Below are 21731 nucleotides of genomic sequence, written 5' to 3'. Positions count from 1 at the left end.
GGCTGTCGGTAGCTCACACGGGCTGTCGGTAGCCCACACGGGCTGTCGGTAGCTCACACGGGCTGTCGGTAGCCCACACGAGCTGTCGGTAGCGCACACGAGCTGTCGGTAGCCCACACAGGCTGTCGGTAGCTCACACGGGCTGTCGGTAGCCCACACGGGCTGTCGGTAGCGCACACGAGCTGTCGGTAGCGCACACGAGCTGTCGGTAGCCCACACAGGCTGTTAGTAGCCCACACAGGCTGTTAGTAGCCCACACAGGCTCTCAGGGGAAATGCAATGTCTCATTTTGGCTTCTCACCTTCACAACGGACTCTGGAGCCAAGAATAACCTTATATACGGTACTTAGTGAAGTGATCAGCGATTATCTCTCCCTCGTGTCACTTGGACCCACACAGGACTGAACCAAAATAGTTTTAAAAATGTACAGCGATGGGATTTATTATCTGGAAAGCTAGGGGCCTGGGGTTTTCTGGATAAGGGATTTTTCTGTACTTTGGATCAGCATACCTACCTTATCTACTAAACATAAACCCAGTAGGATTGTTCCTACCAATATGGATTCATCCAGCCCAGTTCCTACCAAGTACAAGGTTGTGGTTTATTATTACAGAGAAAAAGGGAATTGTTGTAGCAAATAAATGTGTCTCTATGGGAGACGGCCTCCCCGTAAGGCTAGGTGGGGTTAACTGACTATGTCTTATTGTGGCTTCTGTGTACCTTTCAGCCTATTACAGCTCCTCTCTATTATTCATTCCTTTTTTATTGTCTGTTATTTCAAACTAAGCACTGCCGCCCCCCCCCAGACATCACTTCCTTTTCCTGTCTTCCCAGAATCTCCCCTGGCAACCACAGAGCAGGTAAACTAGTACTGGCATAATCAGTTACCTATTATTGATGGTAGTGCTAATGGCAAGCCTTTGGCTGGGGCTGAGAGTCGGGCTTCAGTAACACTGGGAGGGCTACAGATCGGACAGTATTCATATAAGACATTGTCACTATCTGTCCCTGCTGTTTTGTGCTGCCACTTTCTTTATTACCACCTACTTCTGGCAGCTGTTCCCTGCAGGCACCACTCTGAGCAGCATTTATTTTCCTCTGCTCTTAGTTGTAGGAATATATGCCTGTTATCGCCACCTAGTGGATCCCATATAAACTACATGTTTTTAGCAGGGAAAAAAGTGAGCTTTGAAAATCAAAGGATTTGAGGAAAGTTCAGGGAGATATATTTGTATGTAGAGCAGCGTTTGCCTATACGTGAGTAAGTGAGGGCAATGTAAGTTATAAACTGTGGACGGTGAGGTCTCCTAGCAACAGGCAATGCCATCAAACAGCTGTTCCTGCTGTCAGCAATTGCAAGGGCCCATTGACTCATCCAGCCTATCAGCAGAGTGTATGCTAATAGCCAGCCAATAGGAGATAAGTGGAGGCAGAGCTAAGGCAGTGGGCATGACTGATTGTGGGCGGGGTTTCCAGAGCAGGGAGCAATAAGGAGGCATAGCTGGTACTGAGCTTATAGGCTGCAGCTGGCAAGGGTACCATTGGCAATAAATCTGAGTGCCCTTCCATACTGATATTGCTCTGCTTTTTTTGTATTTTGTTAGTAGCTTTGAGTGCCCTGGCTGCCTGGCATTTCTATAACTAATGTGGCAGTGAGCAGGGGTGGCCATGGCATTACTCATTAGCCTTTCTGACTTGGCTAACCTGTCCATTGGCACCCCAGAAGCAGGGGCGGTGAACTTCAATGCCTTGCGCACCCTCCTGCATGCCATCCTCCAGCACTTGCACCTCCAGGATATTAAGGCCGAAGTGTCGGAGGCGGCGGGGTGGGCACGTATGGATGGCACAGAGCAGCCTGGGAAGGTGCCAGTGGGTTACCGGCAGATGGAGGAGAGAATGGAGCGCGTAGAGAAGCAGATGGAAGCGCTGAACAGGTTGCCCACTGGATCTGACCTGATAGAAAGGGCAGGGGGTGCGACCCCCGTGGAGGACGTGTGGCACATGTTGCAGATGAAGAAGAGGATTGAGGCCAATGAAGACGGGGTATCTACGGTGAGTGGGGGCGTCACTGGGCTCACTGTGAGTTATTATTGGGGCTGCTGTCTTGTGAACCCCATATGCTGTAAGTCAGGTACCCAGAAAGGAGTCGCTAAGGTTTTATAACTGCAACTCCCAGCATTCCCAGACTACCTTGGCTGCAGGGAGTTGTAGTCCAACAACAGCAGCGGGTTTGTATTCCCTATTTATGTGGGTTTTGTGTTATTTGCCAATTCTGCCTCTCTCCTGCCTGAAATCTTATCCTTCATAACTGACCCAGCAAAGCACATTATTCTGGGGCTGCAGTTTTACTTATTTTAATATATTTTTCATCTCTCTACTGTCATTTCCACCACTAGCTGGTTGCTAGGGTAAGCGGGACCCTAGCAATCGGATAACAGTTAAAACGAGCAAGAAATAAAAAATAGACACCTGCATATTGTCTTAGACCAGGGGTGGCTAAGATGCCGACGTGGCCCACCAGTCGATCCCCAGTGGATTCCTGGTGGTCCGCGTCGGCGACGCCGGGGGATGCGGAAGTGTGGTGTGAATGCATATGTACGCTGCGTCTTGGGGGAGGAGTCATCGGTGGATCACCGATGGAAAAAGTCTGGCCACCCCTGTCTTAGAGCAATGGTACGGGGGGCAATACACAGCCCAAAATCAACAATGTACCAAATATTTAAGGTGCGCTACTCCTTTAAATGGGAGGTTCACCATTAAGTTAACTTTGTGTATGTTATAAAATGGTTAGTAACTTTTTATTCTATCTCTTTCAGTCTTTTCAATGGGGGTCACTGACCCCAGTAGCCCAAAACTATTGCTCTCTGATACTAAAAATGTCATGGCTACTTTTTATTAGTTAACATTCTATTCAGCCACTCACATCCAGCTCATTCATATTCCAGTTTTCCATTCAAACTGCTGCCTAGTTGCTAAGGTCCTTTGACCCCTAGCAACCAGATAGCTGCTGAAATTCCAAAACCAGAGAGCTGCTGAACAAAAAGTTAAAATATTCAGAAACCGCAGAATATAAGAAAAGAAGACCAATTGCAAGTTGTCTCAGAATATCAAGCTCTACGCCTTTAAGTGGAACAACCCCTAATGCAGGAAGTGCAACTCCCAGCATGCACTGAAACTGGGCAAGCTGGAGCTTGAGTCTTGTAGCCTGGCAATTACTATAATATACAAGGTTGCCCTATTCCATAACTTATCGTTGTCTTCACCCTTCTCACATTGCAGTAATGAATCCGTGAAGTAATGATTCATCAATCGCCATGTTGGTTAGATGCCCCTGTCCCACCCCTGTGCCATGGCCTACACTCCATTGGCTGCCTGGGCTTCATTCTATCTCTGAGCCAGATACCTTGGTGTATAAGGAACAGTAGGCAAGACAAGTGTGCCCAGCTCGGATTGGACAGTGTGTGGATTGGGACCGGTCACGGTTGGGCACAGGAAGGTTGCGCTGAAGCGTCCAGCTGTAGAATGGGGCCCCCCCCTTGCTTTGGGGGCTGTTTCCTGGAGACTAGAGATGCACAGAAGGAAGGCAGGAGTCACAGACCCCCAGCACAAACAGGAATGTGCAAGGAGTTTCAACCCCCAGCTGCAAGCGTCTTGTACTTTAGTTGTTACTGTTAGGGACAGAGGAACTGTATGGTACAGCGGAGATACATCCACTATTATTAACTCTGTGTCACCCTAACCTCTCCCTTTAATTGTATGACTTGCAGTAATTACATATAGAGCAGTCAGAAATGATCACTTCCTACAGCCCCCATATTGCTCTATATTAACTTCAATATAACTCCTCCTCTTGCTCTATATATCCCTTCCTATAACTCCTCCTATTGCTCCATATAACCCTCCCCATAACTCCTCCTATTGCTCCATATAACCCTCCCTATAACTCCTCCTATTGCTCCATATAACCCTCCCCATAACTCCTCCTATTGCTCCATATAACCCTCCCCATAACTCCTCCTATTGCTCCATATAGCCCTCCCTATAACTCCTCCTATTGCTCCATATAACCCTCCATATAACTCCTCCTATTGCTCCATATAACCCTCCATATAACTCCTCCTATTTCTCCATATAACCCTCCATATGATTCCTTACTGTATCTAACCCTCTCTATAACTGCTCCTACTTCTCCATATAGCCCCTCTCTATAACTCATTGACCCTAAAACTCTTCCTATTGATTAATATAATCTTCCTTATAACTCCTCCAACTGCCTCAAATAACCCCTCCCATTGCTTTATATATTCCTTTCATATAATTTCTCCTGCTTCCTACTATTGATCCACATAGCTCTATTTCTATATCTTCTCCTGTTGCTCCTGTTATAAAGCCGCCCCCCATATCATTTAGGGTAATTGCTGCCCTGGGGCAGATCCTGCTGCAGTAAGTTACACAGGACGGTACCACTGCTCCACAAACCAAGCGACATTCTCTCAGATCTATAATGCTGTTTAATCCCCAGCTAAATAATTTATCACCCCCACCCCCCTTGGGTCTCGTTACAGATAATAACAAGCAACAGAGTCAACAAACATCTCATCATCTTCATCACAGAGATGGATTAATTACTGCAATCTGAGAGGGGTGCCTAAATCCTCCATTGCCCTAAGGGGTGGGGGGTAAGGACAGTGAACTTTGTGTTCCCCTGTGACATTCCTGATACGCAGGGAGGCCTCTCACATACAAAGGCTGCACCAATGAGAGTAAATCTTTATAATTACACTTGTGCAATACATGGGAGCACAGCAGCGAGAGGCTCTAGTCTAGAACGTTCACTTTTCCAGCTATGTCATGAAAAACTTTTAAATCAATAAGAGAATCTGATAGAAAATTCAATAAGATATGCCACTGAGCTGCTAGAGGATTCTGGGACTTCTTGTCCAACTTGAGCTTGAGGGCCACAGGCTGGACAATCCAAACCAAATATTGAATTTTTTATTTTAGCTCTGGTTGAAGGTTATGAGTCTGGACACTTACTGCCCAGAACTGGACCTTCTCTGTGGAGGCCATGTCTTCATGAATTTACTGAAGTCTGTGTTCTTGGTTTCTTTAGGCAATGGGGCTTCTGCAGGATCTGCTAAACATCACCACTGCCCTTCAGGAGGCCAACAAGGACTTTCAAAGCCAACTACAGAAAGTCAGAGAGTCTGTGGAACTGGTGAGCAAAATGGACTTTACAGGACAATAGGAACTGAATCAGACTCATCAGTATCAGGGCAGAAGGTGACTGTATTTGACCTCTACTAACAAAAGTGTCCCTAAAACCTCCAGTACATGGCATGTTGCTTGAGATATCTCAAGGCAAAGACCACAAAAGCCATGGACAGACACACGTGACAAAAGGGCAATCTTCCAATTGAGAAGTAGTGCAACCTCATCCCCTTCCAAATGGCAGAGACCAAACTGAGACCTCCATCATGCTAGGAGAAAGAGGGGGACCTCAAAATTAAGAAAGAAATATGTGTTTCCTTCTAAGTACAAGAAACTCTGGGGGGTTATCCCATGCCCTAGAGACCTAGAGAAAAGAGGGGGCTTCCACATTTTTCTATGTTAGAAAAACTTGGGGGACCTCACAATTAAGAACAGGATTAGTCTGTGTATAGGACTTTATTTACAGTATTTTCTTTTAGACTATGCAAGAGGACATCCAAAAATGTTTGAGCCAAATGGAGCTGCAAAGATCAGATGTAGAGAAACTGGCCCAGGTGGAGCGGGAGCTCCTGTCCCTCCAGCAGCGAATGGTAAGTCCAGCAGATCCATAACACCTCTGTCCTTCTTTAGAGTTCCAAGAACCTAGGTTGGACTCAAACCCCAGAGCCCACAAAAAGATAAGCTCCATATAACCCTCCCTATAACTCTACGAAAAGATATGAGTAGGATTTATTGGAGCAAATGCTTGGCTTTATGGAGGTGTCATTTCAGTGGACCTAGAACATAGAACTAATAGTTCATCCATCACACTGAACTACATGTGTCCATGTAAGGCAAGCATAATCTGAAGCCCAACTCCCAGCATCCCTTGACGCCATGGGGGTATAACTGAACTACAGCTAGAGGGCTGCAGCTGTTGGCCCTTTTCTCTAGTCAGTTGATCTACCTCTTATCTCCTATTCAGCTGGGTTTAATTGTCTGTATTCATTTCATTTGTATTGGGTAACAGCAGATATGAGTTTTTGTGGGTGGCATGGGGGATAAGAGGCAAAGCTTAGTGCCTTTGGGTGTAAGTAAGCAGCCACTGAGACTGGGAAAGCAACAAATTGGGGTAGCACCAAATATCCCTTCTCCCGTGGGTACTAGTTACAATGAATGTACAATGGCCTTTTGCCTTCCACAGGGGGATCAAGATACAATGCACCAACAACTTAACCAAATGGAGTTACAGAGGGTCGAGGAGGCCAAGCTGGCCAATGTCCAAGCTGAGTTAGAGTCCATTCAGAAGTGCCTGGTAAGTAGCCAGACCAGAGAGCGCCCCAGTGTTTGATTAGGATCTCCAAGCTGAACATGTTAGTGGGCAGTGCCCAACATTTGCAATTGTTAGGGGCCAGTACTCTTCATCCAACTTCTTTTCATTGGGCAAGGTTGCCAAACCAGTGGATCTTTAACTGATTTAGCCACCAACACACCAGGACAGGTCATTTGGCCTTCAGACCAGTCATCATCATAATGGGGGTCAAGGAAGACATGTTGAAAGAGAACAAGTTCAACATGATGCGGTCCTCTCCTAGCAGGTTTTTCAGACAAATACTGGTCAGGCCACCAAGAGGGCCCCATAAAAGTAAAACTTATTCTGAATATGCAGCTTTTATCAGGCCAAGTATGCCCCCCTTATACCGGGGCAGTGTAGATTTAGGGGGAGGCCTCTGCCCTTCCTGTTTCTCTCTTTGCAACTATTAAGGGGAATGTTAGGGGCATAGGGAGCAATGCACTCTAGGGTAGGGATGCCACCTCTTCTAGGAAAAAATACCATCCTTCCTATCTGTGCATTATTTCTTGCCTATTTATAAGAGTGGCATAAAATGTCACATTTACCAGCTGCCGGCTAAATCCCAGCCAGGTGACTGCAGCCTGTATAGTGTAATAGGCAGGGATTTGCTGAGAATGCAGAGAATGCTCTATAGTACAGATATTCTGCTCTTACACACGTTTCTCTTGCTGCAGGCAGATCTGGAAGAGAGGCTGATGCAGTATCCCAGCCCAAGCGAGCTCAACAACATGGTGGGGTGGGATATCCTGCGAGAGACACTTGTGACGTGCGGCACGGTATGTAATGGGTTGATGGACCAACCTTCTCATTGGGTTCCAAGATGCTGCATGGCCAATCCTAGAATTGGCTCTAAGGGTGATGGCCAAGGATTTTTAATTCCTCCAGAAAACGTGTTTCCATTGCTCCGGAATCCAATCATGGCATGCATTACAGCACTGCAGCCAACTGTTGGCATTGGGCATGGTGATATAAGGCTTGTGTGCAGTTACTTGGCCATAGAATGCCAGTTCTTATGCTGGCATTGCTTCTGGGGGAGGCTGGAAGTGGCATTGAGTGCTGCCAACAAGGACAGGCAAGGATAAGTCATATATGGCACGATCTTGAGTCAGTTATGGCCCGATCTTGAGTCAGATATGGCCCCATCTTGAGTCAGTTATGGCCCCATCTTGAGTCAGTCATGGCCTCATCTTGAGTCAGTTATGGCCCGATCTTGAGTCAGTTATGCCCCGATCTTGAGTCAGATATGGCCCCATTTTAAGTCAGTTATGCCCCGATCTTGAGTCAGATATGGCCCCATCTTGAGTCAGATATGGCCCCATCTTGAGTCAGATATGGCCCCATCTTGAGTCAGATACGGCCCCATCTTGAGTCAGATACGGCCCCATCTTGAGTCAGATATGGCCCCAATCTTGAGTCAGATATGGCCCCATGTTGAGTCAGATATGGCCCCCATGTTGAGTCAGATATGGCCCCATCTTGAGTCAGATATGGCCCCATCTTGAGTCAGATACAGCCCCATCTTGAGTCAGGCCACGTCTGGTTTCTGGCTCCTGGGCAGAGATTACTGGCCAGCAACATATATCATGGAGGCCAATACCTGATTGGCTTTCACTGTGCACACAGGAGATTCAATGGAATCTGGGGGCTTTTGATCGCCTTTAATAGATGTGGTTGAAAGAGCCACAACCATTAATAAGCAAACACATTCTGCTCCAAAGGAAAAGCAAAACAAGTGGTGCCGTGCGTGAGAATCATTAAATTAATATACCCACGTGCCAAAATGTGTGGCTCCGCTGCACAAACAGTTGCATTAATATTTGCTTGGTTGCATAGGAATAATTCCCCTAATTATAATTCCCTAAACAACACAATATCCCCAAATGGTAACGGCCAACACATATTTACAGTCTGAGTCACAGCTCCCGAGAGAATAGAGAAATAATAGAGAATTAAGGCCGGGCGCCTTGTCTAAACGCCTCTCCTAATCACTATGAAATGTGATAATCATCCGCATCTGGCGCCACAAATGGTCTGCAATGGGCTAGGGCTCCAGCTCCCAAATGTTAAAGGGATACTCTCACTTAGCTTTATTTATATACAACAGTCTTGCTTGCTCATAAGAGCTTACACTCTAAAGAGGGGCTCTAGACGCACAGGATTGCATATGTCATTACTGTACGGCATGGTGGCAATGGGGGGGAGGGTTGGGGCAAAGTGTGATAGTGGGGGGACCTGGGAAACAGACAAATCTTGTGTTGAAGAAGGTTGTAAGAGGGGAAAGGTAGTGCAGGCCAAGAGGTGGCCATAGGTACTGTAGGTGCCCAGAATCATATTAAGGAGTTTGAACAAGGCCCGGTCCCTAAAAGGGGCCCCTTTAATAGATTTGTCTGTGGTGCAAAATACGCATCTCCCCATTGTACAGTAAGCAATGAGTACCTCCGGGCATCTCACAGCCAATATACACAAACAGTTCATGGCAATGCTGCCCCAGACAGGAGAGTATATATAGCCATGGCTGTGCCCACACGTAGAATTCAGGACCCCGGGAATGTTACAGAAAGAAAATGGTAAGATTGATATCGATAAGATTGGCTACTTAGTAAAAAATCAAATTCAAAATATTGTTCTTTTATTTCAGGATGCTGAAACGTCATGCACTGACCTTCCCACCCTAGGAAAGGTGGTTCGGGATTTAGAAACTGGCTGGACTCAAACCAGCGACCCTGCATATGCCACTGTCTCCACTCAGGCTGTAGCCTGCAGCGCCGAGGTACCACCCCAGGGCCACGTGCCTCAGGTCACAGTGGTTTCTCCACCATGTGAGGAGCCATCCCTGGCAGAAGGTCCATCACAAGCTGCACTGGACCCGCTGCTGGGGCCTGCGTCCCAAACTGAAGGGGGTGCTCTTTCACCACAAACTGCGGTGTCTTTTCAGACCTTTCAGGAAGGCCTACAGTTTTCAACAGGCTTGCCATCTACTCCTCCTGGTGGCCCAGTGCCCCCCTGCAGTGCTGTTAACCCCTCTGTCTCCACCCACCCACCTGGATCTCCTATGGTGGGTCCCCCCAGCACAACGCCTGCCCAGCTCCCTGGGGTAACTTTTGTTCCTGAGCAGCTCACTGACCAACCCAACAACCCCGCTGCCATAACAACAGAGATCAGCAGCCAACTAGCCTCCACCAGTCAACCCATCACTGGTGCAACCATTCCAGTTGTCCCCTCCAATGGAAACAGCAGAGCTTCCCAGCGCTATGCAGATACAGTGGAGGCTCTGCGTAAAATGGGAGCTCTAACAGACAAATACAGTGTTCTGCGGGAGAGAGTGGAGGCACTGCTGAGAAACAAGGCTGATCGATCAGAACTGAAAGCACTTTTAGAAGGAAGAGGTAAGGAATGTCTACCTTCACCCTTAGAGAAATCCACTCTTCTGTACTTCCTGTCCTACACCTATTAACTTCCCACCACTCCTTTCCAAAAAAAGAGAGGAAAGAAATTGCAAATGGAGGATAACTTGGGATATGGTTGTCTTTAAAGGGCAACTAACAGTACCAGATGGCAGTAACAATGTCGCCGGCCTGCAGGAGAAGATGAACGTTGCTAGATTCATGCAGGAAATAAAAGCAGAGAGGGAAAAGGTAAGTGATTGGGAAAATGGAAGTGGTCACGTGATAGTAATGAACAAGCGAGGTTTCATTTATAAAATGGTGTATTTCATTTTATACCACAAATTCAGTGTAAAATGAAATATTTATTTCGGCACAGTTTTATAAAGGCGGCCCATAAAGAACTCGCTCTGGAGAGCCTGAGTGAAACCATGTTGCACTTGGAAATGCAGACACCGGGTGGCGCTCAAACCATGAGTATTGGGTTTCCCTCCCTGCAGAGCAGTAAGGCTGGCACAGGGGTATGTAGGTACAGATTTATACAGCGCATATATATATAACGCACGTACAGTAGAGCAATACATTCATAAATTGGCATAAAGGGGCCCAATTATTCAATGTACACCTGATGTCTACATAGTAATAGTACTAATAGGGAGTCTGGCAAAAATGGCTGAGCAAGGCCTGGTTGCAAAATAGCTGTTTTGCTGTGTATAGACGTATCCAGTAAGAATATATAGTTATGTTGCACATAATGTTTTGGGGTTCTGTAAACATCCAAGGCCCCACAGCCTTTTAGCAGGAAAGATCTGTGCCCCTGAAAATGCCCCCCCCCCGGCTCCCCCCATCTTCTCTTCTGCTGATTCCCAGCACATGTTCCAACTCATATACAGCATGTATTAGTAATAATAAGTTATCCAGATTCTCATTACTTGGCAATTAGCATCAGAATGAATAATCAGCCGTGGCATCAGCTTCTGTGACAGATCTTAGTTTCTCAATAGCTGCCCAGAGCCCACTGAGCATGTGCAGTGCCACTGACACTCCTAACAAAATCCAAGATGGTGTCCCCCTGTGACAGCGTAGAAGGCCTGGATCTTTAGTGTTATAGGGCTGCTGAGCCCCTTATCTGCTACTGTCTGGCCTCTCATGGCTACATTGCTTCATCCATGTTTACCATGTAACTGTTTTTACCTTCTAACTGAGATGCCATCTCTCTCTTTCCCTCAGGATGGGGAACTGATTGGTGATCTCCAAACCAAACTGCTAACATTCCAAGGCGAGTGTGAGAGGTTGGAAAAGTCTTTGGCTGAGGAGCAGCAGCAGACACAGAAACACATAGATGTGAGTGGGTATAAGTATTCTTGCATGGCCTTTAATATTGCTGCTTATCCATCCTCCTCCCTCACTCTATTAGTTGTATAGCACTTATTCCTCATTCTCACCCTACAGGTTCTCTACGAGAAGCTGGACAAACTGGAGGAGAAGAAAGCCGACAAAGAACACCTTGAGCTGGAAATAGATGTGGTAAGCACCGTGATGGGGCAGTCTCCATAACATAACCAGCTAACCCTGCCTGGTCAGGCTGTACCACTGATTATTTCCCTGCTTGTTTCTCTCTCTGTGAGGGCAGAAGGCAGATAAGCAGGCTCTGGATGGGAAGGTGAGCCGTGCCCAGTTTGATGCCACCGCTGAGCAACTGAACAGCATAGTCCATGAGCTTCTGGGGCGAGTGAGCGGACAGGAACAAGACTGGCAGAAAGTTCTGGAAAAACTAAACATGGAAATGCAGAACAAAGTGAGGAAGCTGTGGGCTTGCAGACTGTGTATTTCCATCCTTCCATCCTCAAGCTTCATGCTGTACTCCTCCTTCTCCCCTTTCCTAGCTCCCCTTTCCTAGCTTCTCCCTTCTTTTTCCTTCAATGGCTTTCATTCAATCTTCCCATTTCATCTCCACAATCTTTTCTTCTTCCTTAGTGCTCCTACATAGTTGCTCAAATCCTCTTTCTCCATGAACTAAGCATTGTCCCCTCTTGTCCCTAATACATGCAATTTGCCACTGCTCTCACTTCATATCTCTCTTCTTCCATTAAAGCTTCTTCTTGCCTTTTACACCCTTATTCAACAAGTCCTTTTTCTCCTATTTGATCATATCCGTGCATAAGTAGAAGCACCATTCTCTATATATGACATGGTCTCCTTCTGTAGTTAGACCGTATGGAATTAGACCCATTTAAGAAGAAGCTGGAGGAGCGCTGGAAGTCTATCCGTCGGCAGTTGCAAGAACGCTCACCCCAGTATGAGGCAGATGAGGCCGCAGGCATCCGAAAGTAAGAAGTTGGGGCAAAGTTGGGCAAAGGGGAGAGACTAGGGAACAAGCACAGCTTTATGGGTAAATAAGAACTATAGAGAGAATCCCAATGCATTTCATGATGAATATGTCTTGTATATATTATAGCTAAATAAATTAAATGTGTAACCAAACGGTCAACTGAAAGTGTATTTTTATAAACGTGTAATTATTAGATACAAACATTGATAGGAAAAGGCGGAAGGGGGGGTTGAATGATGCAGCATTAGCTGAATAGACATTTTGGTGACTCTTTTCATCTCTCCCCCTCAGGCAACTGATTTCCCACTTCCACTGCCTCTCCTGTGACCGCCCTTTGGACATCAGCATGCCGGGCCCGTAAGTTCCCAACGGCAACTCCTAGCCGGCAACATCCTCTCCCTAAAGTTACAGTACAGGTTTATTTGTATTAAATGTGAGTGAGGGTAGTATGGTGACTTCACTGGGGGGAAAACCTCAGCATAGACCCCTATAGACCCCAGCAAACTACAGGCCCGTGGCTCTTATGTCAGTCTGAGCCCACCGGCCCATAAGCCCTGCAGGTTCCAGGCACCATTCATAAGGCAGCAGTGGATAATAAATAGATTTGCTTTCCCTTTCACTCTGTACAGGCCAATACTGACCATTCCTAATGTTCCTGGCCTGCCGGTTCATCGTTCCACAAGGCCACAGAGCGTGTACGAACTGGAGCAGATCCGCCAACACTTCTGCAGGTAAGAGACAGGCAGGGAGTGCAAATATAACATAAAGGGACTGTAAGGTCTGAAAATTGTTTGTATTTGTGCCTTAAGGTCCCCATACACGGGACGATTCTAGCCCATATATGGGGACTACCGACAGGCCTGCCCGACCGATATCTGGCCTGAAATTGGACAGATCTCGATCGGGCAGGTTAGAAAATCTTGTTGGATCGGGGACCACATTGGCTCATTGATGCGGTCCCCGGACTGACTACCCCATTGCCGCCAATTTAATTCGATCGTTTGGCCCCAGACTGGCAATCTGTGGGTTCAGGCAAATGCCAGAGGGGCTGCTGTAAGGTGCCATAGTCACTATTTATTGGGCTGGGGGGGGGGGGCTGTTTGGGCCTCTGGGTACTTGGAATGCCAGGACCCAGGCCCAGACTGGCAATCTGTGGGTTCAGGCAAATGCCAGAGGGGCTGCTGTAAGATGCCATAGACAGTCACTATTTATTGGGCTGGGGGGGGGGGCTGTTTGGGCCTCTGGGTACTTGGAATGCCAGGACCCAGGCCCAGACTGGCAATCTGTGGGTTCAGGCAAATGCCAGAGGGGCTGCTGTAAGGTGCCATAGTCACTATTTATTGGGCTGGGGGGCTGTTTGGGCCTCTGGGTACTGGGAATGCCAGGACCCAAGCCCAGACTGGCAATCTGTGGGTTCAGGCAAATGCCAGAGGGGCTGCTGTAAGGTGCCATAGTCACTATTTATTGGGCTGGTGGGGGGGGGCTGTTTGGGCCTCTGGGTACTTGGGATGCCAGGGCCTATTTTGAATCTCAGGCCAGACCCAGACTGATGACTCTTTTTTTAGTGACCGCGCCCAGGAATTGGCCGATTACAGCTGCATGTCCAGCATGCGGAACTGTGGGGGTAGCCACACGCTGACCTACTCCCATCGACGCTTTCCCAAGCTGCAAAACATCACGCCGAGAAATTCTTCTGAAGAAGGCAGCGCCGCATTTGCCCAGAAAGTGGGTGGAGACATAAAGGTGATATTTCTGAACTCCATTCCCTCAGAGCCAGTCCTGGAATTCTTCAATCCCATTAGATAATGTAACCGTTATCCTCCTGGAGACAAGCAATATTTTTCACCCCTTTCTCTCTCTCTCTCACCCCTCTTTTCTACACCGTCAGTGCGAGGAGATCGATATACTTGGGCTGGACGGTCACATCTATAGGGGAAGGATGGATTCCCGCCTCCCGGCCATTTATAACGTCAGGGACGGTAAGGAGGAAAGTAAACTTCACTTAAACAGAGGTGACGTTTAAGATATTTAAGATAATCTTTTAGTATGTTAGAGAATTTACTCCTAGCAACTTTGCAATTGGTCTTTATTATTTATGACATTTTTTTTAATTATTTGCCTTTTTCGTCGACATATCTCCAGGTTTGACATGGGGGTCACTGACCCCGCTAGCCGCGGCACACTGTATGTCACTGTTACCCCCTACTGTATTGTTTATATATTGATCTCTGCTCTTCTTCAGGACTTTCCAAGGCAAGGCTGAAACTTTCCCAAACTTCACAGAAATCGATTCTGTCCTGTGATTCCCGCCCCCAGAGTGCCAAGTCTACTAGACAATGTTCTACAGGTACCTAGGGAAAGGGTGGTAGTCGGTGGGGTATCAGGGACGTTTATATGAGAGATAAAAACGAGAGATTTTGGGGTACTCCACCTTTAAATTAACTTTTAGTATGATGTCGCGAGTGCTATTTTGAGACAATTTGCAATTGGTCTTCATTTTGTAATATTTGTAGTTTTTGAATTATTTAGCTTTTTGTTCAGCAGCTCTTCAGTTTGAAATTTCAGCAGCTGTGTGGTTGCTAGGATCCAATTTAATCTAGCAACCAGACAGTGGTTTGAAAGACAGACAGGAATAGGAATAGAGGAGGACCTAAACAGAAAGGAAAGTAGGAAAAACGAAATAATTCAAAAACTATAACAAATGAAGACCAATTGAAAAGTTGCAAAGAATAGGCCATCCTGTTACATACTAAAACTTAACCACCCCTTTAAGAATATGGCATAGCAACCAATCTGCTCTTGGCTTTTACTGGCCTAAACTAGTAAGAATAATGAAAGCAGGCATCTCATTGGTTACTTGGACTGTTTGCTATTTTATATTCCATTTTTGACTGTTTCAGACCTCCATTCTCCATATCCTACAGCGGGAATCTCTCAGGAGCGCCCAGGGTCTGCCCAGCTTTGGCCTCTCCGGAGCCACGAATCCCTGGAGATTAGAATGGACACAGCCATTGGACCCCAGTGTACGGACGAGCCCGTCATGTGAAATAAATCTCCTCTATGCACTGGCTTGTAATTATTGCTGCAGGGGATGCCTGGCAATTGGGAACTGACAGATTAGTACTGTATATACTGGGCCGATTCTCGCGGGACAGTTCATATTTTTAAAGTTCAGCCCACAGTCCTGGATTCTTTCTGAAAATCCCTCATTTCCCTTTGATCTCCTGCACTGAACGCTAAAAAAGATACAATGTTTCTCAAACTTAAGTAAAAAAAGTAGTTTTTGACAGCAAGCCCTACACCTGCACTTAGATACAGTAACTAATAAGCTAAACTGGTCTCTTGGGCATACCTCCCAACATTTGAAAAATGAAAAGAGGGACAAAAAGATTTGGCGCGCAGTGCAGCAATTTTTAAACCTTGCCCACTTTTGTGGCCACGCCCCAATTAACAGACCCCGTTTAAAAAAAAAAAAACCTTTTATATAGCTGAAATGGTGGGATCAGATGCAAATGTGCTATACCCTCATACTGTACTACCTAAGGAAAACAATATAGCAACTCCTACATATAAATACAAATATAGAGAGAAGTCAGTTATAAGTGAGTTATAACTATGTACCAGTTTTGCCCCCCATACACAGTGCCCCCAATGGCCCAATAGACAGTACCCCCCATACACAGTGCCCCCATAGACAATACCCCCCCATACCCAGTAGCCCCATAGACAGTACCCCCATACACAGTTCCCCCCATACACAGTGCCCCCCATACACAGTGCCCCCCATAGACAGTGCCCCCCATACACAGTACCCCCCCATAGACAGTGCCCCCATACACAGTGCCCCCATACACAGTAACCCCATAGACAGTAGCCCCCATACACAGTGCCCCCATAAAACATACCTCCCATACACAATGCCCCCATAGAAAGTGCCCCCATAGACAGTACCCCCCATAGACAGTACCCCCATACACAGTAACCCCATAGACAGTAGCCCCCATACACAGTGCCCCCATAAAACATACCCCCTATACACAATGCCCCCATAGTAAGTGCCCCCATAAACAGTAGCCCCCATAGGCACTCTGGCTTCTTCTGCTGCTTTGCTTGTTATGCGGCTCCTTGTGCAGCGCGACAGGCCCTTTTATAAGGTTGCGCCAGTGCGTATTGACGTCACACGTACCCAGGGGCGCAACCTTATAAAAGGGCCTGTCGCGCTGCACAAGGAGCCGCATAACAAGCAAAGCAGCAGAAGAAGCCAGAGTGCCCGGCTCCAGCCAGCGCATCCCACTGTGCTGGATAGTTCACTGTGTATTGCATTTCCGTAATCTGTTACAGAAATGCGGGACATTCATGGAACTATCCGGGACAGCGGGATGCGCTATAAAAACCGGGACTGTCCCGCGGAAAGCAGGACAGTTGGAGGGTATGCTCTTGGGGGAACTGAGACTCGCAGCTTTAAGGGCAATTTCACCTTCATTAGCAAAACATTCATTAGCAAAATTTTGTAAAATTTGAGTGGCATTTAGGGGGTGTGGTTGCAAAAATGGGTGTGGTCAAAAAATTATTTTTGTCCCTCTTTGCATTTTTCAGATGTTGGGGGGTTTGATTTACTGGTGGAAAACGACACCCACCAACTGGGCTTTTCAGAATCCAGTCACTCAATGAAAAGGTTTCTGTGAACTCCCACGCAGATTTCTTGTAATTCTCCTTATTATACATGTGCTGGCATAAGGGGTGGGCAACGGGTCTTACACACAAGCTATGGGGGGGGGGCTCTGACAAGGAAAGGGGGTTACACTATTGCTAATATAAAGCTCCCCTATTAATGTCAGAGAAGTGGGGGTCCCAGCCCAGGATTAGCAGCGCTGCCCCCCTCTCCCCATTCCGCCTGTGAGAAACAAACCCATTTTAACTTCCTGTTTCTCAGAATCAGGGGGCGGGGACAGTGACAGGGTAAGTACCATGTGTTTGTGTGGGGAGGGGGGGGGATTTGGAGAAACGAAAGTGCAGGACAGGTGAAGGGGTGGGAATCAAAAGTAAGGCGCACATGCGGGGTTAATGAATGGAACTAAGGAAATGAAAGTTACTATTCTTGGTATTTATCAATAACCCACACCGTGCCGCCTCTGGAACAACATTCTAAAGGTCTTATTGGCTATTAAAGGAACAGTAAAACCAAAAAATTTAAATGTTTTAAAATATAAGGTACTGTTGCCCTGCACTGGTACAGCTGGGGTGTTTGCTACAGAAACCCTACTATAGTTTATATAAATACCCTGCTGTGTAGCCCCGGGGGCAGCCGTTCCTGCACTGGTACAGCTGGGGTGTTTGTTACAGAAACCCTACTATAGTTTATATAAATACCCCGCTGTGTAGCCCCGGGGGCAGCCATTCCTGCACTGGTACAGCTGGGGTGTTTGCTACAGAAACCCTACTATAGTTTATATAAATACCCCTGCTGTGTAGCCCCGGGGGCAGCCGTTCCTGCCACTGGTACAGCTGGGGTTTTGCTACTGAAAACCCTACTATAGTTTTATATAAATACCCCGCTGTGTAGCCCCGGGGGCAGCCATGCCTGCACTGGGTACAGCGTGGGGTGTTTGCTACAGAAACCCTACTATAGTTTATATAAATACCCCGCTGTGTAGCCCCGGGGCAGCCGTTCCTGCACTGGTACAGCTGGGGTGTTTGCTACAGAAACCCTACTATAGTTATATAAATACCCCGCTGTGTAGCCCCGGGGGCAGGCCATTCCTGCACTGGTACAGCTGGGGTGTTTGCTACAGAAACCCTACTATAGTTATATAAATACCCCCGCTGTGGTAGCCCCGGGGGCAGCCATTCCTGCACCGGTACAGCTGGGGTGTTTGCTACAGAAACCCTACTATAGTTTATATAAATACCCCGCTGTGCAGCCCCGGGGGCAGCCATTCCTGCACTGGTACACTAGGAGTGTGTGTGTGTGTGTATATATATATATATATATATATATATATATATATATATATATACACTCCCACCCATACTTAATTGGGGTTCCAGACCTTCCTGCAATGGCTGCCCGCGCACCCAGTTCTCATTATGATAGACTGGGACACCATGACCCGAGGGAGCCTTTGAGGTGCCGATATCTAATTTGCCATAAACCAAAGTTTAACTGAGTGTGAGAGGCGCGGCTGTGCTGTAAATACTGCTGGGAATGGCCTGCACTGCCACATACACTGGGAAATTCCCAGCCAAACACTACCTCCAGGTAAAATGTTACATTGTTTTTAATCAGATAATGCCCAGCAGTTAATTCTCTGGAAAAAAAAAACATTTTATCCATGGGTTACTTACATTCAGGCTACTTAAGGCAGCCAACAAGTTGGAAAAAAGGAGAAAAGGCACAGCTGTCTGCCCTATGCTGCCTGTGTGTGCCATACTCTGCTTGCCCTATGCTGCCTGTGTGTGCCATACTCTGCCTGCCCTATGCTGCCTGTGTGTGCCATACTCTGCCTGCCCTACGCTGCCTGTGTGTGCCATACTCTGCCTGCCCTACGCTGCCTGTGTGTGCCATAATCTGTCTGCCCTACCCTGCCTGTGTGTGCCATAATCTGCCAGCCCTATGCTGCCTGTGTGCCATACTCTGCCTGCCTTACCCTGCCTGTGTGTGCCATACTCTGCCTGCCCTACGCTGCCTGTGTGTGCCATACTCTGCCTGCCCTATGCTGCCTGTGTGTGCCATACTCTGCCTGCCGTATGTTGCCTGTGTGTGCCATACTCTGCCTGCCCTACGCTGCCTGTGTGTGCCATACTCTGCCTGCCGTATGTTGCCTGTGTGTGCCATACTCTGCCTGCCCTACCCTGCCTGTGTGTGCCATACTCTGCCTGCCCTACCCTGCCTGTGTGTGCCATACTCTGCCAGTGTGTGCCATACTCTGCCTGCCCTACCCAGCCTGTGTGTGCCATACTCTGCCTGTGTGTGCCATACTCTGCCAGTGTGTGCCATACTCTGCCTGCCCTACCCTGCCTGTGTGTGCCATACTCTGCCTGCCCTATGCTGCCTGTGGGAGGTGAACCTGTCAGGGGTTTGTTCTGGGAGTTTGTTAGCAGTTGGATATAGCCATTAAATGGTCCCTAAGGTGTGTAATTAAATGCTGGGGGTTGCTGTGCTATCCACAGGGGAGGAGGAGGCATATGGATTTAAGGGTCTTAATATGACATCATTCTTTCACATATGAATGAAGGGTGATATCCCCACACCAACCATTTGGGTTTTTGCTGCACCATTAATGTGGGTAGGGTCTTAAAAGCTCTTGTGATACATGGGTGTGGTCAGAATATGCCTAGTGCCCAGTAACGCTGGCACAGCTGAGCCCTGGCAGTAGCCCTTCCATTGGCAGCGCAGAAGGCTGAACTACGCGGCTGGGTCAGTGGCCCACGGGATGAGCTCTCGGTTTATTTTGAGGCATTAAAGGAACAAGTGAATGGCACAGGGGAAGTCCGGGGGTGTTTTGCTCGCAGGATGTGAGTATTAGGAGAGAAAGTTTACATTCGGGGGACTCTGACATCAAAGGGCCATTGAGAGAAGAGAGATGAAAGAGGGATGTGCAGCGAGGCTGACGCTCAGTGGGAGGAGCAATGACTTCATGTAATGTATCTGCACCAATAGGGGCGGTCACTGAGTTACACATGTAAAGGGCAACTATAACTGCACATATTTCCAGCACATTTGTGGGTATAGCTACGTCTGTATGGGGAAACCCAGGGAGTAATCCCCTCTGTGCAAAATACAACCTTTACGGCCACGCCCCTTTAGTGATGTCATTCCGTCTCTTCAATATGCAGGTCACGCTCTGAGATATTTTGCAATTGGTCTTCATTTTCTATTGTAGTTTTTTTTAGTCATTTCATTTTCAGTTAAGGAGCTCTCCAGTTTGCAGTTTCAGCAGCTATTTGGTTGCTAGGGTCCAAGTTACCTTAGCAACCAGAGAGTGGTTTGGATGAGAGACTGATATATGAATAGGAGAGGGGCTGAATACAAAGATAAGTAATAAAAACTAACAATAACAATAACATTGTAGCCTTGCGTAGGCATGAGAGGCTTCCCTGGATAGGTTAAGTAGCATTAGGAAATAGATTTTAGGGGGTCCCTACAGTGTTTAATACTGGTGATATCCCTGCAGTGAGCACCAACCATTTATTTGTTTGTTTGTTTGTTTGTTGTGCTACCACCATAAATGTGGGAATGGTCTCAAAAGCTGTGTGGTTTGAAGTGGGTGTGGATTAAAAAAAAAGGGGAGTGGTCAAACCTGGCTTCCATTATCAGCCCTCTGCCATGTAGGCCAGGGAAGAGTCCCTCGGTACTACAGACGTTGGGCAGCACTGGCTGTGAGTTACAGTTTTACGTTAATGTAAGAGGGGACGGGCATGTGACTTACAACGTTACATCACGGGAGAGATACAGTGAGGAAATAACAAAGGCCGTTGCATAATGCGCCAGTTGTGCAAACAAGGCAAATGGCTCAATAAACAAAGTGAGAGTGCTGCCATGGAGGGGTTTGACAGCAGTAAGTGCCTGCGCGGGGCCGGCCCCCTCATACAGCGAGAGTTGCACAATAGCATTGGCCAATCCGGGTGTGTGGGAAGGTATGTTCCCAAGGAGCGGCAGGGAACACATAATGCCGGCTGCTCATACAGATCCCTTCAAGCGTGAGCGTGTACCACTATTGTGTGTGTCATCCTCTATCACTGTGCTGTGGGGAATGCTGGGAGCTGTAGTTCAACAAAATATCCTTAATATAAGAGTTATAGCTATTGAGGGGTTGGCAAAAGCAAAGTTGCCATGCAGGGGCCAATGTTAGCTGCTGATTGGGCCACTCTTGACCAATCAGTCCTTGGTCGGTGTATGTTCAGACTTCAGTAAGAACAGCTGGAAAATGCCATTGTGTAAGGAGCCTATTGGCCCCTGGGTTATGGCCACTCCATACAGGTACAAGGAAGACCCCAATGGGGGGCTCCAAAGTAGCCGCCGGCTTAGCAACGAGCTTGTAACTTGGGATCCAATGGGCCCAGATACCAATCCTGAAACCCCGGCGAGGAAATACAGGGAAAAAAAGTGCCAGGGAGTATATATATATGTGTATATATTTATCTATGTATGTATCTACCTATCATCAATGTATCTATCTATCATCTATGTATCTATCGTCTATGTATCTATCTATCTATCGTCTATGTATCTATCTATCTATCTATCATCTATGTATCAGTCTATCATCTATGTATCTATCGTCTATCTATAATCTGTGTATCTATTATCTATGTATCTATCGGTCTATCATCTATGTATTTATCTATCGTCTACCTATTTATCATCTTTCTATCTATCGTCTATCTATCTATCTATCTATCATCTGTCTATTGTCTGTCTATCTATCCTCTATCAACCAATTGTCTGTCTATCACCTATGTATCTATCTA

The 21731-nt window shown here is 47.1% G+C and overlaps 1 protein-coding gene across 1 annotated transcript; it reads left to right on the top strand.

Annotated features, from left to right (window-relative positions):
- The first annotated feature begins 826 nt into the window (after positions 1-826).
- Positions 827-15325, top strand: qrich2 (glutamine rich 2). The gene is made up of 17 exons (XM_002935934.5): positions 827-2053; positions 5115-5219; positions 5692-5802; positions 6396-6506; positions 7220-7321; positions 9184-9931; positions 10080-10180; positions 11159-11272; positions 11381-11455; positions 11562-11726; positions 12137-12258; positions 12552-12617; positions 12890-12991; positions 13826-14003; positions 14149-14239; positions 14503-14607; positions 15161-15325. Exons 1-17 carry the CDS (start codon positions 1670-1672, stop codon positions 15304-15306), a joined length of 2826 nt encoding a protein of 941 aa, XP_002935980.3. The 5' UTR covers positions 827-1669; the 3' UTR covers positions 15307-15325.
- Positions 15326-21731: the final 6406 nt, after the last annotated feature.

Source organism: Xenopus tropicalis, chromosome 10 (assembly GCF_000004195.4).
Source record: "Xenopus tropicalis strain Nigerian chromosome 10, UCB_Xtro_10.0, whole genome shotgun sequence".
Taxonomy (NCBI): Eukaryota; Metazoa; Chordata; class Amphibia; order Anura; family Pipidae; genus Xenopus; species Xenopus tropicalis.
The sequence above is the reverse complement of the archived record's forward strand: the minus strand, read 5'-3'. Positions and strand labels throughout refer to the sequence as shown.

Excerpts from the sequence above, each read along its gene's own strand:
- qrich2 (XM_002935934.5), top strand. The coding sequence starts at position 1,670 with ATGGCATTACTCATTAGCCTTTCTGACTTGGCTAACCTGTCCATTGGC. Across the intron at positions 7,322-9,183 it reads CACTTGTGACGTGCGGCACG|GATGCTGAAACGTCATGCAC; the intron begins GTATGTAATGGG and ends CTTTTATTTCAG. Across the intron at positions 11,456-11,561 it reads TTGAGCTGGAAATAGATGTG|AAGGCAGATAAGCAGGCTCT; the intron begins GTAAGCACCGTG and ends CTGTGAGGGCAG.